This window comes from Triturus cristatus, chromosome 2_2 (genome assembly GCF_964204655.1).
Source record: "Triturus cristatus chromosome 2_2, aTriCri1.1, whole genome shotgun sequence".
Lineage (NCBI taxonomy): Eukaryota > Metazoa > Chordata > Amphibia > Caudata > Salamandridae > Triturus > Triturus cristatus.
In genome coordinates this window covers 1,207,265,159-1,207,280,928 of record NC_140582.1, presented here as the reverse complement: position 1 = coordinate 1,207,280,928, position 15,770 = coordinate 1,207,265,159, and the positions used below count along the sequence as shown (strand labels likewise).

The window sequence follows — 15,770 nt, the reverse complement described above, 5'->3', positions numbered from 1 at the left end:
TTCCCTGCATTCAGCTTTAGGCATTTGAAATCCATCCAAGCAGCAACCTCTGACAGACATGAACAGAGAGAAGAGGCCATAGGTCTGCTTCAGCTGAGAAAGAGTGATGACAAGTTGCGTCATCACACCAGTGGGCGAACACAGTAGAGTGGAATGGTTTTTGGGAGACCTGAAAGGTACGCCCTTCCAAAAATGAGACGAGCCAAAGCAGCGCTTTATGGCCCATGCTACAGCTCCTGAGCCTCTCGATCAGGATCTTACGAGATATGGTATCGAAAGCGGCATTGAGGTCTAACATTAGGATTGCTGCAGTGTCGCCTCCGTTCATAATCCTAATAGCTGACCTGAAAGCTAGCAATAGGGTGGATGCAGTGCTGTAGGAGGGGCAGTAGCCTGATTGTATCCTGTGAAGGAGGTCGCTGTCCTCCATAAAATTAGAAAGCTGCAGATTCACTTGCTTTTTTTCAATCTTAGAGAAGAGTGGTAGAATCAAGATAGGTTGATAGTTTTTTCAGGAATAGAGGAGTTGAGTAGAGGTTTCTTTAGGAGAGGAACCATATCAGGCAATAGATTTCAAGTTCTAGAACCAGGAACGTCAACTTTACATACATCTCCTGCGTAGTTACTACAAGACAGAGATCCCAACATATAGTCTCTCTTCAATTACTACAGGACCTCTAAAGAAACAAAAGTTGTGCATCAACATTCTAAATCAACATCAAATAGTATTTTAAATGCTTGGGTACATTTCCTATGTTTAATCTTCCTCTTCGTCAATCGCAAAATGTTCCATAACTCTGTCAATATATAACAATTCACAGAATTGACCATATCAGATCCACCTGCCTACCACTACATTTCAGGTTATGTATAGATTTGGTATTCCTAACTCCACATCTGTTAACCTACACTTCCCACACTGAATTATGTATATATCGACCTCCTCCGAAAACAGCTGCCAGTCCAAAAGAAAATTTGCCCTTATTCCACACTGTTCAATGGTCCAATTTCATCACATCATCTCCAACTTCCTTTATATACATAGGTATGCCACACCCTTCCTGACCTTCTTACACTCATGGAAGTACAAAATACGTGAAAATAAAAGGGCCGCCAAACCATTTATAATTTTTGATAACTTTGTGTAAACGTTTTCCTGTTTACATATACAGGAAAATCCGCTAAAATACCTAAGTAATAAGGATTCGTATCTCGAGGATTCCATATTGCTGTATATTAAATAAGATATGACAAACTGATATCAATGAGAAAGTATGATTGGTGTGAATAATACAGATGTGCACGATAGGGTAGAATGTGAGATTAAACATACTGATTCTCTCCGCTCTCCTGCCTTTTTTGTTAGTGTTTTGTGTACGTTTTTAGTAAAAAAAAACATGCATTTGTTCCAAAGGATGTATGCCTTGTTGAGATTCTTTAAATGGTGTAAACACTCACACATTCTAGGGGACATGATGTTCAGAATATGTTCATTTTCAAAAAATGTATCGGAATATTCATGAGAAGCCACCAACAATTCAAATATGCTTTGATGCTTCCAGCATGTTTTGGTGTTTCCACCTATGGGGAAATAGGGCATCACTCAATATATATAGAATTGATTGGGTATCATACAAGCTATCCCCCTGACCTAGAACGGGAATGTCCAATGTGTATTTACAAAGGCCTGTCTCTGCCTGATTTTCATTGCATTCACATCGATTACAGCAACATATTATGGCCATCATCGTGTCGTCATTAAATGTGTTTTGGGAGGTTGTCTGAGTCTTTGTCAAAGGATAGTTTGCAATTATAAGGGAGAATGGAGATATCAGTCAGATCTTATGTAATTGATACAGCCCCTGCCCTCATGGCCTAAAGTTGGTCACCCCAGATAAACCCTTCTGAGACCCTATATTCATATAATCCAAGTGTCATAGAGAAGCTGAGGTGTTGCTGTCCAGGTGTAGCTTCACAGTTCTTTCTGCTACAGTATAGGCATTTTGCAGATCCATTTTTCAATCAGAGCACAATCGGCGTCATTCCAATCATCATGTCCTCTTATTGCGGCGCAGTGTTCGTTGTCTTCCCAGTTATCAGGATTATCCTCCGACCAGAACCTAGAAGGAAATTGACATGCATTTACAGTTATTGTTTGCAGAAACTCCTGGATACAGTGAGATATACTCATTATTTTGGACTATGGGGCTTGTAGATGACACGTTACAAACCCAGTTGTTTCAGAGCGCACAGAACGGTTGTAACTTGAATTTGTCACATTATGGCCTTTAGTTAGATCAAGACATTTGTATAATCATGCAGAGGTCTCCAAGAGGTTCTGGTGCAATCCTATATGGAAGATCCTAGTATGTGTGTATGGGCAGTCCTCAGGTGTGCACGCCTTGCTAACATTAACCTCCAAGCTCCTGTTGTAACTCATTACATAACTTGTGCCACTACATGGTCATCAGAGTTAAGGATCACAGCTAATGGACATCTTACTTCAAAAGAACTTTCTTTTTGTAGAGACTGGCATGTGAATCGTTAAAGCACACGTTCACTCAGAAGGGTATACTGGTGCTGAATGTTTACTGTTCCCCAATCCCAACTCAACTCAACTAACCTCAGTCCTTGAGTGGGATTCCATCTTACCCTATCTCGCTCACCAGTTAGATGTCATCTGATTTCTGCTTCCTTACAACGCCTCTTTGTCCTCTGCCTCTCAGAGCTTCGTGAGGCAGGCTGTGGACCAGGACGACCCCTCCGAATCTGCCTGCCTTTGCTCAGGTAGCCTGTTGAAGAGCATGTCTGCCTCTGAGGCTCTGTGGGTCCTGCCTGACCTTTAGGAGAGAGCACTTGATACTAAGCTCACCATGAAGAACTTCTTCCTCCCCCTGCCATTTGGGCAAGGAGTGGCAGGCCTCAACCTCAGGCTGTGTACCCTACTAGCAGCCTGCCTGCATGCATTGAACTACAGAAGCACAGAGACTGAAACCATGACACACTCATCTATTTTACGACCCTGCAGGCTGTCACCTAATGGTACAACAGTGCAACCTCGCTCTTACTTCATTTTTCTCAGCTATGCCGTGTTCCTCTCACTTTCTTCGCCACACTCGCTCTGGAAGCACTGCATGGCCCATAGGAGCACACTCGAATATGAGACCTAGAGCCAATACACACACTCCAGAAGCTGTGTCATAATGTTGCCTACGGTTCTTAAAGTATGTTACATGACCTGCTATCTATGTTTATTTGGTATGGCATATGATGGCGTGATTGATGTGGATATTTGTTCAGCTCAGTTGTTGCCATCATCTCACCTCTTGGTGCTGCAAAAATCCCACTGTGTTGCACCTTCATTATTTAACGAACAGTAGAGACTTTAAATTGTCTTGGAAAGATAGATACACTTTTCACGATTGCAGTGATAATGATAGAGAGTTCTAAAGCACAGTCTCCTAAACTAGAGGGCACTACCATAACATGTCTAATGCCAATTTCTCGGTCACTGGTAGTCAGCAAAGCGATTGAAGTTCAGGTTTCAACAAATCGTTTTGTTTTTAGGCCTGTGACCTCCAATCCACTAGCGGCATTCCTGTAGTCTCTGGAATTCTATAACTTGATATTGGGATAATCTAATTGGGTAAAGACCCACTCAACAGCCCAATAAGAACCTACCCACCACTACTATCCTTTAAGGTTTTGCCAGTCCGTGTGTTTTGGCTGCTCCAGCAACAGTGAAGTGCTCAAAGAGCCCCTCATACCCTTCTGCCAGGGTATTCCTTTGCCCATGTATTTTCAGAATGAACAGACTCCCTGCTGAGCCAATTCTGGCTAGGAAAAGTCTTGGACTAAAACCAATATTGCTTAGATAAGCTATTACGGTGAGCCCGTCAAGCACTACAACACTCTGAAAATTCATACTGACACGTAAGCCACACAAGCCACCAGGCCACACATGGTGGCACATACTAATAAACTCTTCCTGATCCCACTCACTATCATACACATATCATCAAAAGTATGTAGTCATCAATGATCACAATACAATGTAAACTGATTCTTCATTAGGCAAACATGGCTAATACCCACCTCCACACATATCCTTGACTTCTTCATAATTGCAGACTAGCAAATTTAATGAAAAGACAGCACATTATCCATTAGTGTGCCAGGTCTTGCACTTCAGTAACTCAATAAACATTCAAGCTCTTCATCTTAGACAGCATTGTTCTATCTGATCTCCCAGTACCAAACAAAAACTATACAAAAGAAATCTCAGACCTTATCACCTATACATCCATTTAGACTCTCATCCCCACATTCCTTGCAGACGTGAACCTCTTCATTGACTCAATCATCAAGAAGATGAAAGAATTCCAATATACTCCCTCAAATGCATTCGATGTCTCACAGCATTCAACCAAACTTGCCCATTCCAAAGGCAAAAGCCTTCTACTAATGTCTTCTGTAGCAATACATTGCAAGAAACCCATAGCACTGGACTGGATATAATGCGTTACGGTCCCCTTGGATATAATGCTTTACGGTCCCCTTGGATATAAGGCGTTATGGTCCCCTTCTCCATCACTGACTTCATTTCAAGCCACCCAGAAGTAGAAAGACGTTTTACTCCTTTAAGGACCTCCTCGCGGATGCCCTACAGGAAGAACTCTCCAGTCTGTAAAATCAAAACAGCTGACTTCAGAGGTCATTGCTCCCCTAGACTTAGACTACCCTGAAAAATCAAATTGAAATCAATGCATCACTGAAGACGCAGTCTGCAAAGGGAAAGCAAATCTCAAAGAGTAACAGCACAATACACAGACACCCTACTGAAAGCACTTTGCTTAACATATATCTCTCTAACCGCCAAAGCCATTTCCACAGGTATGCCATAAATGAACTAACTAATGGAATAGAATCCTATTTCTTGGATCTGGCATGTGTGTATGTATTTGTATTTGCAGAGAACAGACCTAGTAGTAGAGCAACAGAGCACTAAGAAGATGGCATGGACGCTAAGAGGATTCAAGTATTGGTGGTATTCCACGGCTAGGCGGTCATGGCAGGTCACGAATGGTTCGTCATCATCAACAAAGGCAGACATCCACTTTGTCGCCAGTCTCCCAATGCTCTTTACTACTATGAATGTGGCTTTTAGCCCCGCTCCAATACATTGCCAAATAATTGATGACACCCATTTTTTTCAGCAACAGAAAAGGCCTCTCCCTTCTGATCCTGCATGACCTGTGTAGACTTCCACACATTCATCTATGAAGCACTGATCCCCATACTGGAAACCTTCATGGCTGTCCCTGACTCAGTCCTTCAATGGCTCATCTTTAACCGCACCAATGCCATCTGCTATTAGAGATGGGAACCTCAACATCTCAAACTCCCCATCTCCGGTTAAGGTACTAAGGGCTCCCAGCGTCACACGTGAATGCTTAACTTTACTTTGTGCTGGGTGGCAAACTACATCTCTTTCCTACTTCATAATGAACAGAAACGTTTAGAAGATCACATTAATAGTACTAAAAGGCACATATGTTCTAACATAGTTTCTGCTAGACACCATATGGGAAAACCCTTTAGTACATCATATCCATAGTTTCCTTCTTTTGACGACTGCTTCGGATTCTCTAACAGGGCATTTGATATTCTTTGGCTATAAGATGTGGGTGGCTGATGATTGACACAAGATGGTGAGACTCTGAGACACAGTGTAGAGTGCCAGCGAACAGGGAAAACTGAGCAGGAAGGCAGAGAGAGGTGGAGAGGCATGGCACAACTGTGGTGGGATCATTCAAACTGAGGGGGCTCTATTGGGACAGGCTTATTGACTTTCTTGCCCTGCTCCCTCAGGACAGCCTCACTGACCCGCTCCTCTTGCTAAGCTCACCAACAGAGCTTATACTGGCACCGCTTAATGGCCTGGCTCGGTTGGCCAACAGTTTTTAAAAACATGCTACCGCCACTTCTGTGTCATTTGCTACTTGCTGGCATGCCCACCTGTCTGGTACTGGGGTCTATTAGCAGATCACGGGTAAAACTGGAGTCTAGCCCAACTCCACTCGAACCGAGCCAGGAAGATTTCAAACGAGAGCCTCCGCCAGCCTCCCGAATCACTGAGCCCACGAGTCAGGGTGCCTGCCAGAACAACAGCTGTTCTGTAAACCCTCAAAAGTCACAAAAGTGAAATTTCTTCCACAGTTACCCTAACTATTCTACATCGGCTTTACTATCTGGCATATTAGTGACATCTTGGCGATAATAGGCAGTCTTGCGGAACCATTACCTGAAAACAACATCCCAAAAGTCAGGCAGGCCACGGAAGCATCCAGTCACTTTCCCCTTATTTTCAGGAGGCGTGTAACCATCTGTGGGTGGCTAGGGCCATGCGATTGTGGCCTTGAGAGGATAGGAGGCGGTATGAGCAAGAGGCAGCCTAAGCATTAAAGCGGCCCCAGTGCAGCTTGTGTCCTGTGGCTTCCAGCAGTGGCAACATCGTACCATTGTGACATTAAGCCACCAGCCTACACATAGTGGCACATACTAAGAACCTCTTCCATATCCCACTCTCTATTGCATACATACCATCAATACTCTAAACATTACAGTACAAACAGTACGGCTTCAATTCGCCATCCAGTTATTTCACCCAAACATCAACTAAGCCAAAACCAATTCTGCGCAGGAGTCATTATGGTTCTCTATTTCCAGCTAAAAGAATCCTTCCCAGCTCCCCTCCAAAGGTTGAAATTATCCGCAATAATACGCAGTATCACAAAATCCAAAGATTACCTTTTGAAGATAGTAACAATCTTGCATGTACAATTGGAACTTGGTTCCTGTTGCCATCTTTTCTAAACCTGAATTAGATTCTGACTCTTGAAGAGCTTGCTACACATGGTCTAGCTACGGGGGGCACAGCGGGGCCAGGCCAGCCTATATATTTCTGTGGCCCCCCCAAACATTATTCATGCTTGCTGTTTGTGTTGATGTGCCACAACAGCCACATTTATATTTATAATTTGGGCTTGGGTTGGTGCAGTGACACACACAGGTCTCTGAACTTCTTTGCACTTAGGCTTGTTTCTGAACTTTGCATTTAGGTCAGGCCCCAGAGGCCCCTAGAATGAAAGTCAATTAATGAGGCAGTGGAGGGGCTGTGGGGCATGCCCACCCTGACCTTTGCTTGACTCTGCCAGCCCAGCCCAGCCCACAATGAAATCATCCTGGGAGCCAGGTGCAGCACCTGTTTTTGGCTCAGGAAGTTTCCTTTCAGAGCAGCCAGCATGGATCTCCAATCTGCTGCTGCTACTTGAACACTTAGGCGGATTTCTTCCAGCGGAAGGTGGAATCCGCAGCCAGACTTATATCTGCTGCTTGCTCATCAAGTAAGTAAATGAATAAAAGGAGAAAGGTAATTATTGAAGAGTCCAACTGCTCTGCTTTTATTTCTCCCTGATAGTTTTCTACAGGCCTGGTTTTCCACACGGAAGGAATGGTGTGATGGGGGGGGGGTGGGGGGGGGGGGAGGGAGGAGAGGGGGGGATGCTGTGTTTGCATTTTGCAAGAGTTTTGTTCTTGAAGCACCTGCTGCCCTGTCCTTTGCTCCAGCAATTCTCAAGCACCTGCAAAATGTCAAGATAAGGTTAACTCCTGTGATTAATGTTCTTCCTAAGGAGAGATTGGACTGGAGTGTTGTCCAGTTTAGGTTTAGTCTCACTTTAAAGCGCAGTGTTAATAATAATTAACATGCCTGTTGCAAAGAATGTGTGCTGAAGTTTGCACAGGTTAGCCTGGAGTTTGCACAGGTTAGCCTGGAGTCTGCACAGGTGAGTCTAAAGTTTGCACAGATTATCCAAGCGTTTGCACAGGTTATCCAGGGGTTTGCACTGATTAGTCTGGAGTTTGCACAGGTTAGCCTGGAGATTGCACAAGTTAGCCTGGGGCCTGGAGTTTGCACAGGTTAGACTGGAGTTTACACAGGTTATCCAGGAGCATGCACAGGTCAGCCTGGAGTTTGCACAGATTATCAAGGACTTTGCAGAGTTTATCTAGGAGCTTGCCTGGATTAGCTGGGAGTTTGCACAGGTTATCCTCAAGTTTCCACAGATCAGCCTAGAGTGTGCACAGGTTATCCTCGAGTTTGCACAGGTCAGCCTAGAGTGTGCACAGGTTATCCTCGAGTTTGCACAGGTCAGCCTAGAGTGTGCACAGGTCAGCTTAGAGTGTGCACAGGTTATCCTGGAGTTTGCACAGGTTATCCAGGAGTTTGCACAGGTTATCCTGGAGCTTGCACAGGTTATCTAGGAGTTTGCACATGTTATCCTGGAGATTGCACAGGTTATCCACGAGTTTGCAAAGGTTATCGAGGAGTTTGCACAGGTTATCCTGGAGCTTGCACAGGTTAGCCTAGAGCTTGCACATGATCTCCAGGAGTTTGCACAGGTTATCCAGGAGTTTGCACAGGTTATCCAGGAGTTTGCACAGGTTATCCAGGAGTTTTGTACAGGTTATCCAGGAGCTTGCACAGGTTATCCTGATGTTTGTACAGGTTATCCAGGAGTTTGCAGAGGTTATCCTGGATATCGCATACGTTAGCCTGATTAGCCTGGAGATCGCACAGGTTAGCATGGAGTTTGCACAGGTTATCCAGGAGTTTGCACAGGTTATCCAGGAGTTTGCACAGGTTATCCTGGAGATCGCACACATTAGCCTGGTTAGCCTGGAGTATGCACAGGTTAGCATGGAGTTTGCACAGGTTGTCCAGGAGTTTGCACAGGTTATCCTGGAGATTGCACAGGTTATCCAGGAGTTTGCACAGGTTAGCCTGGAGCTTGCACAGGTTACCCTGGAGCTTGCATAGGTGAGCCTGGAGCTTGCACATGGTATACAGGAGTTTGCACAGGTTATCCTGGAGTTTGCACAGGTTATCAAGGAGTCTGAACAGGTTACCCAGGAGTTGGTACAGGTTATCCAGGAGTTTGCACATGTTATCCAGGAGTTTGCACAGGTTATCCAGGAGTTTGCACAGGTTATCCAGGAGTTTGCACAGGTTATCCTGGTTAACCTTCAGCTTGCACTGCTGCTGCAGTCTTTCACTGGCTCAGGTCACACTAGCTCTGTAGTGTGATGTCTTTCTCTCTTAGGCAAAAGTGTAATTTGCAGTTCGCTGCGTGCCTCCCTTCACATATGCAACATATGAACTGTGCTATGCAGATTACAAAGTGCATATAATATAAATAGGTCAGTGAGTTACTGCTTTTAAAAGACACATCCTTTGTTTAAGTTAAAATCCTATTATAGAACAATGAACTATTAACTATCATCATGCCCACTGCAAAGTTTAGATTAGAGAATAGAGTAATTTTGCAAAAGGGTTCATTTGGGTAGCAATCGATTCTTATTAGTAAAGAGAATCCCCAACTATGGTGCTCCATTTTCAGTTCTGAGTTTGTGCTTCTCCAGACCAAGCACTCCTCAACTATACTGCCTACTAGTATGGATGACATGTCACTCCGACACCTTGTAAACCTCTGACTTAAGTAACGTTTCCGATACACTGATTTACAAAAGTATGATTGATTGTCTCTGTGTAATGAGAGTGTGATGCACTCTGACACCCTACACTGATACGAGTGGCACTATAACTTATTAAATGCATGTGAGAGAGAGGGTTTATGGAGACTTGGGCTCTGTTAAAATGTGGTGCGGAAGAAACCGGTGATGGAGGTGGTCATTTGGGGGCGCCAGCCAACATTGTCGCACCGGGCTTCACCAGCGCTAAAGCTTGCCCTTATTACATAGTTAAAAGTGCAATTAATGACTCTGTTCAAACCTTCTTCACGTATTATTGAAGCACAGCCAGGAAGGTGTTTTACTGTTGTGCTTTGTGTTTTTTGCTCATTGAATCAAACAATGTGATTGTTTACAGCTTGACAATTCTAGGCAGCATCTACCTCTCTAGAGCCAAAGCAGCCCTGTCAAGTACCACGCAACAGGGCTTAGACAAACGCATTTTAATGTGGTGGTCCGCATCATCGCATTAAAATGAATAGTCACGCATTATTAGCGCCTTAACCCCACCTGCTGCAACGCGCTGCGAGGCACAAGCTGGCCTGGAGAGTGTGACTGTGACAGACCAGAGAACTCAAGAGATAGATTAAAAAAAGCAGCACAGCAAGTGCTACTGTGCTACACTGATGAGACCCACACACTGCATTCTGGTCTCTGTAAGTTTAATTTGACAGACTAACAATACATGGTTAAAATAAAAGTCTGCATCTACAGTCTGCTCAGCAACTGAATGCAATGAATCATTCAGTCCGGACCTCGGCCTCAGAGGCCATACCATCATATCACGTGTCTTGACTGTCACAACATGATCACCCTATCGGGAGTCTGTCAGTGGTATAACCCCAGTAGTGACTAGCCTGATTGAATTCAGGGGCAGAGCCTAGTTGCCTCGTGTTGTATTTCCGGCAACTGGCACCACCCCCACCAGTTCTTCACTGACCTACTGTGGCAGGCATTACAGATCATGGGCAAAACTTTGTTTGAAAGCGCCCACCATCAGAGAATGGGCACTTCTCAAAGGTCCATATGGCACATCCCGTCTCTTTCTTATGGCAGCCAATGCACCACTCTGAAGAGTGTAGCCAGCTGATAGTTTTAAGGCTAGAATGAAAAGGTCCGGTCAGTGCAGGCAGTATCATATTTTAAATTCATTTAATTTCCTGTAGGATAGCATCGCTGCCTCTGCCTGGATGGCGCAGCCCGCCAGAAAAGGACAACTATCGAACTTCGGTCACTCTCTGTGAACTGAAGTCACGTCCTCTCATGTGTGCTGCCCTGCTCGTGTGTGGCGGGAAGGGAAAGAAGCGCGTCGACACGGGCAAATGCCCAGGAGGAATGAGACACCTCTGTAGAAAAGAAGCATTGCTGGAACCAGCAGGGAGATCCCATACATCTCCAAGGCAGCAACGGAGCCTGGAAGGGGCCAAACGCAGCACAGTGTTCTCCCTCACACTGCCTCAAACAGGAGTGGTCAGTGGCCCAAGGCTGACGAGACGAGAGTCGTACACCACAAGTGGCTAGCCGCCATCACAGCTCTCTACTGCCGGTGGAAGCCATTCCCTGGAGAGGGAATGCCAGGAGTAGGAGCGTCAAGAAGCTGCCTGAAGAAGAAGCACCCAAGACGAGTGGCTGCTCGCCATGCAGCCTAGAAGAGCGACTGTAGGTTTGCCTGATTCCGGAGACCATTGAAGTTCAAAGGCCCCGTTGGCCTTGTTAGAACATGGTGCATGTCATTGCACCCGGAGAAGAAGCAGAAGAAGAGCGGAAATTCGCGTCACCCATAAGAGCTGGACAAACACAGGTGCGTCAAAGACAACGAGAGGAGAAGCATGAGGACTCGTAGCACCACAAGCCAAGAACACCTCCAAAGACACCAGACAGCCACCAAGGCGGATGGATGGCCCTGGCGACAGCACTAAGGGAGAACCACACGTAAGCCGCAGCAAGCGCAAACCGCGTTGCTCCCATCGCTTCACAGTGAGACCATCCAGCCCCGAGTGTTGGTAGTTGGAGTTGAACGGCATCCCTGCCCCTGACTGCAGATGCCAGAGGTGCAAGAGAAGATTCAGAAGAGGTGGTCACGTGGCTACTACGTCCATTCCTAAACTTCCTCTCCTAGTTAATCATCGCCACTTGTTGTCCAGGCCCAATGGCAGCTAAGTCATCAGTGCCATGTGCTTGACACCGCACTCAGCAAGACACGTGGAAGTGTGACCAGAGGGTCTGCACCAAGAATCGGACGAACAGCTGAGGTCAGAAGAGGAAGTCGTGAGAGGCAGGGCCGGACGATAAAGAAAACCCCAGCTACAACAGGAGTGAGTCCTGACACAGCGACAGCAAGGGAAGAGGGGGATAACCCGAGAAGGAACTGGCAACCGCACAGCGGGAGTCTGAGAGTAAGCCGCACAGCCTGCGCGAACCGAGTCTCAAGCCTTACGCTTCTGAGCGTGTTCATCACTCCTCCGTCATCAAAGTCCCAACAGCCCAAGAAGTACGAGGACATGAATGCAAGTGCCTCCTCAGAGAGCATGGAGGTACCTGGCCACTCCCTGCCTCAGGTGATCGACTCCAGACTAGACACCTGCATCCATCAAGGCAAGTCGTCACCTGCCATCGTCCAGATTCACCACACGGCTGGCAATGCCACCATGCCAGTCCTCGTCAAGTGCATCAACCGACACCATCTCGAATACACATGGAGTGGAGTCCTACGCTATTGCCAAACTAGCCAACAAGAAAGCTCAGGGGCTACCTACTAACCTGGTCTCCACCTGCACTGCGGCAGCAAGAGCATGTCCTGACCAAGACCCATACACCCTTGAGGTTTGTGCGAGAGACTGGCTACTGGCTTCTCGGCGGTTTGCAGCTGCCCCCAGCCGGCACACACGCAGCCCCTTCGCAGCCTCCCCGCAGTCCCGTGGCAAGTCCAACGAAGGGCCCCCCAGGTGGGAGAGCTGGAATAGACATTGCCCCACCGACCTGCAAACACACCAAGAGCCCAACATGTCCCATTAAGACACAGCGCTTTCCAATTGCCGCTCCATGCAATATCACCACAGTAAAGTTCAAGTTGCTGAAGTTAAGCGCCATGCCAACCAGATGTGCCGGTGTGGCCCTGTTGTATCCCGCTCATATACAAAATACCGAAAGTCTAGATTGTTTCCTTGTATAATGATCCTTGCATGCTCTGACAAAACTCCTGCCTGAATCACTATATCAATCAGCTTGTGCACTGATGAATGCATGTTTACTGAAATTCAAATAAAAAGATACAGAAAAAATAAAAAACCTAACAGCAATCTTAGAATGTGCATTAACCTTAGGGATCTAAATTCTCGAATTTGGGTGGACTGTTACTCGCTTCCTAATATAACAGAAATGTTGTCATTTGTTAAGGATGCCAAGTTGTTTTCCACACTTGATATGGCTACTGCATATCACCCAATAGTTTTGCATCCCCATTATTTGACCTAGGTTTTCACTCCAGATGGAGCTTTTCTTTTTAAATGTCTGCTCCATAGATTAGCTTTTGAGTCAGCGGTGTTTCAATGGCTCATGGAATTGTTGATTCAATGATGTAGAAGATGACAAATGTTTTGAGGACAATGTGTTGGTGTATGGGTATGAAAAAAATAATCAGGACAGGAGATTAGCACATGGTATTAACTGTTTAAGAACAAGGCCGAATAACGCTAAATTGGAGTGTCTACAGTTGATTATTTGGGCCATAAAATGTCGGCGGGTGGTGTGGAATCAGAAGAGTCTGGTTAGAGCTATTGTTGAGGTTCCTGTTCCCCAAGAAAACGATTGTTGCAGGGATTCTGCCCAAGAGCAGAACTATCAAAATAGTACAAACGGTTCTGTCGGGTAAACAATATTACTTCTAGAAAAAACCTTCATTTGTTTGCATATACGAACACACATAGAGACCATAAGTAGTTTTCAAAACGGCTTTATGAATTGCATCATTCATAGATAACTAATTGCAATGGCTGTCAAATGTGAGACAGACTTCGCGAAAGACAGGACGCTTGCCTGCGCGCTACGGAGTATGAAGTAATTGCTCAAGGCCAGGCTGACTTTGATGTGATTCGTTCCTCCTGAGGACAAAACTTTTTCTATCCTCACGCACTTACCGCCCTGGACTAATCCCCTACGCGGGTTCGTTCAATTCATCTATCAAACGATTTGACTTGAACCATTTATGAGAAAGAATTCACCCACCCACCAAGTCGTACAGGATACAACTGCTCCTGTCTGCCTCTCTTTACATACCGCCCCACAAGTTACATTGGGCCTCCTTTTGGCTGTCACTCCCTGTCCTGATGAAGACCCGTATTGACTAGCGAATAACGCTACCTTGGGTTGAAACGTCGACATTTGTTCAAGGATCAGTTGGAAATACTCTGCATAAAAGACTCATTCAATCCATCTGCAGATTGTTTCGAATATTCGCTTAACTGGCCTCTGTAAATTATTAATACCTCCAAAAATCACACTGTATATATTATGCACTTTTCACCACAGCACTGAGCACTTTATGTCACTTTGTCACAACTGTGTTTCACATTTGACAGCCATTGCAATTAGTTATCTATGAATGATGCAATTCATAAAGCCGTTTTGAAAACTACTTATGGTCTCTATGTGTGTTCGTATATGCAAACAAATGAAGGTTTTTTCTAGAAGTAATATTGTTTACCCGACAGAACCATTTGTACTATTTTGATAATCTGCCCAGGTTCTGATGGATACTGGGTTACCCCATTTTGATATTATCAAGAGCAGAACTATGCATAGAATTCTGGGATCTTAGTGCATAGGGACTGGGTCATCCTACCACCTTAGTACCCATGAGCCCAGGACAGACTAGCTATAGTGTCTCACTTGCCATCCTACTCACTCACAGAGAAACAAGTGATTAGACACCCCAGAACAGAACACTCCCGAATTTCTCAGGACTCGTGGTTGCAAGATGCACCCTTTCACTCACACTCTTGTACCTGTTCACAATAAGATCAGACACGAATCAGTTTAAAATATAAATTATGAAGGGAGATGTCAGCATGACAAAACAATAGAGCCTATTCTCCCTCCCCTTGCTGAGAAACAGTATTATATATTAGAAGTTCTCTGTGTTTTTGTTTGCAGACCCCTTACCTTGGACTGTAGATGACAGTTCTACATCAAAGGTGCTGTCTCGCTCTTCTCCCTGGAAAGCTCCCTCCCCAAGTATTTGCTCCCTATGCATGCATCCCAATAATACCAAAGTACGATTTCCAAACTACAGCTGCTTTGGTTTGTTTTGTCTAGGTGCTAGGGCCTGACCAGAACAGAATAACAAGGAGCATTGTGTATCGACCTTGCACACAATGTTCAGACTAAATTCCAGGAACAGGCAGAGAGTGAACACAGCAATCGGTTCTCATGTGAAAAGAATGAACAAGTCTTTGCAAAAATTAAGCCATGTAGTAGCATGTGCAAAGCTGTGCACTGTCTACAGGACTCATGCTAACTTAGAGAAGACGATAATGTCCCCATGGGCCATGTGACACCCTCCCCTTGGTCAGCTCGGTAGTTCCGGGGCAAAACAGAACTCAGAGGTAAGCAGAGGCAAAACGGGTTGATGAAAGTCCAAATAGAGGTCAAAGGTCAAATTGAAAGCACAGTGGAAAAAAAGAAAAAGAGAAAAGAAAAAAATCTCAGTTCTCATCTATAGCGTCTATTCAGAGTGTAAAACATCATGGGAAAATTGGAATGCCATATGCTCCATTAGGCCGTCTGAACCTTCCATAATAAAAAGGTATGGCATCCAATTGAGTAAATCGAAGAAGCAGACATGCTCCTCATATCCAGATGCTGCCAGGAATATTTCAGGGCAAACTACATTAAATGTGATGAAGCTCTGATCCAAGAGGCGCCATGCACGAGCACAGGTACTTAAGCATGCCAACGCTCCAAGTGTAGGATCATACACTAAGCGCTTACACATGGAACAGTCCTGGTCATGGGCCATCAGAGGACCCATCAACAATTCATAATCCAGGGCAGCGTGAGATGTATTGGGAGGCAGACATCTAGGGCACATTGAAAGGGGCACCAGAGGCAGTAGAACATAGGTTAAACGCAGTTGAAGTAGGCATAACAGAAGGTCAGCCACTAGTCGAGGTTAAGAGCTT

At 45.3% G+C, this 15,770-nt stretch overlaps 1 protein-coding gene across 1 annotated transcript in view; it reads right to left on the bottom strand.

The window, feature by feature from the left end:
* Positions 1–1,372: 1,372 nt before the first annotated feature.
* LOC146863402 (C-type lectin domain family 4 member K-like) overlaps positions 1,373–15,770 on the bottom strand; it is a 483,702-nt gene continuing 469,304 nt past the window's right edge. The window contains exon 9 of the mRNA XM_085642828.1: positions 1,373–2,120. Coding sequence (XP_085498954.1) covers positions 1,988–2,120 — 133 coding nt within the window. The 3' untranslated portion in view covers positions 1,373–1,987. The remainder of the gene's footprint in view (positions 2,121–15,770) is intronic.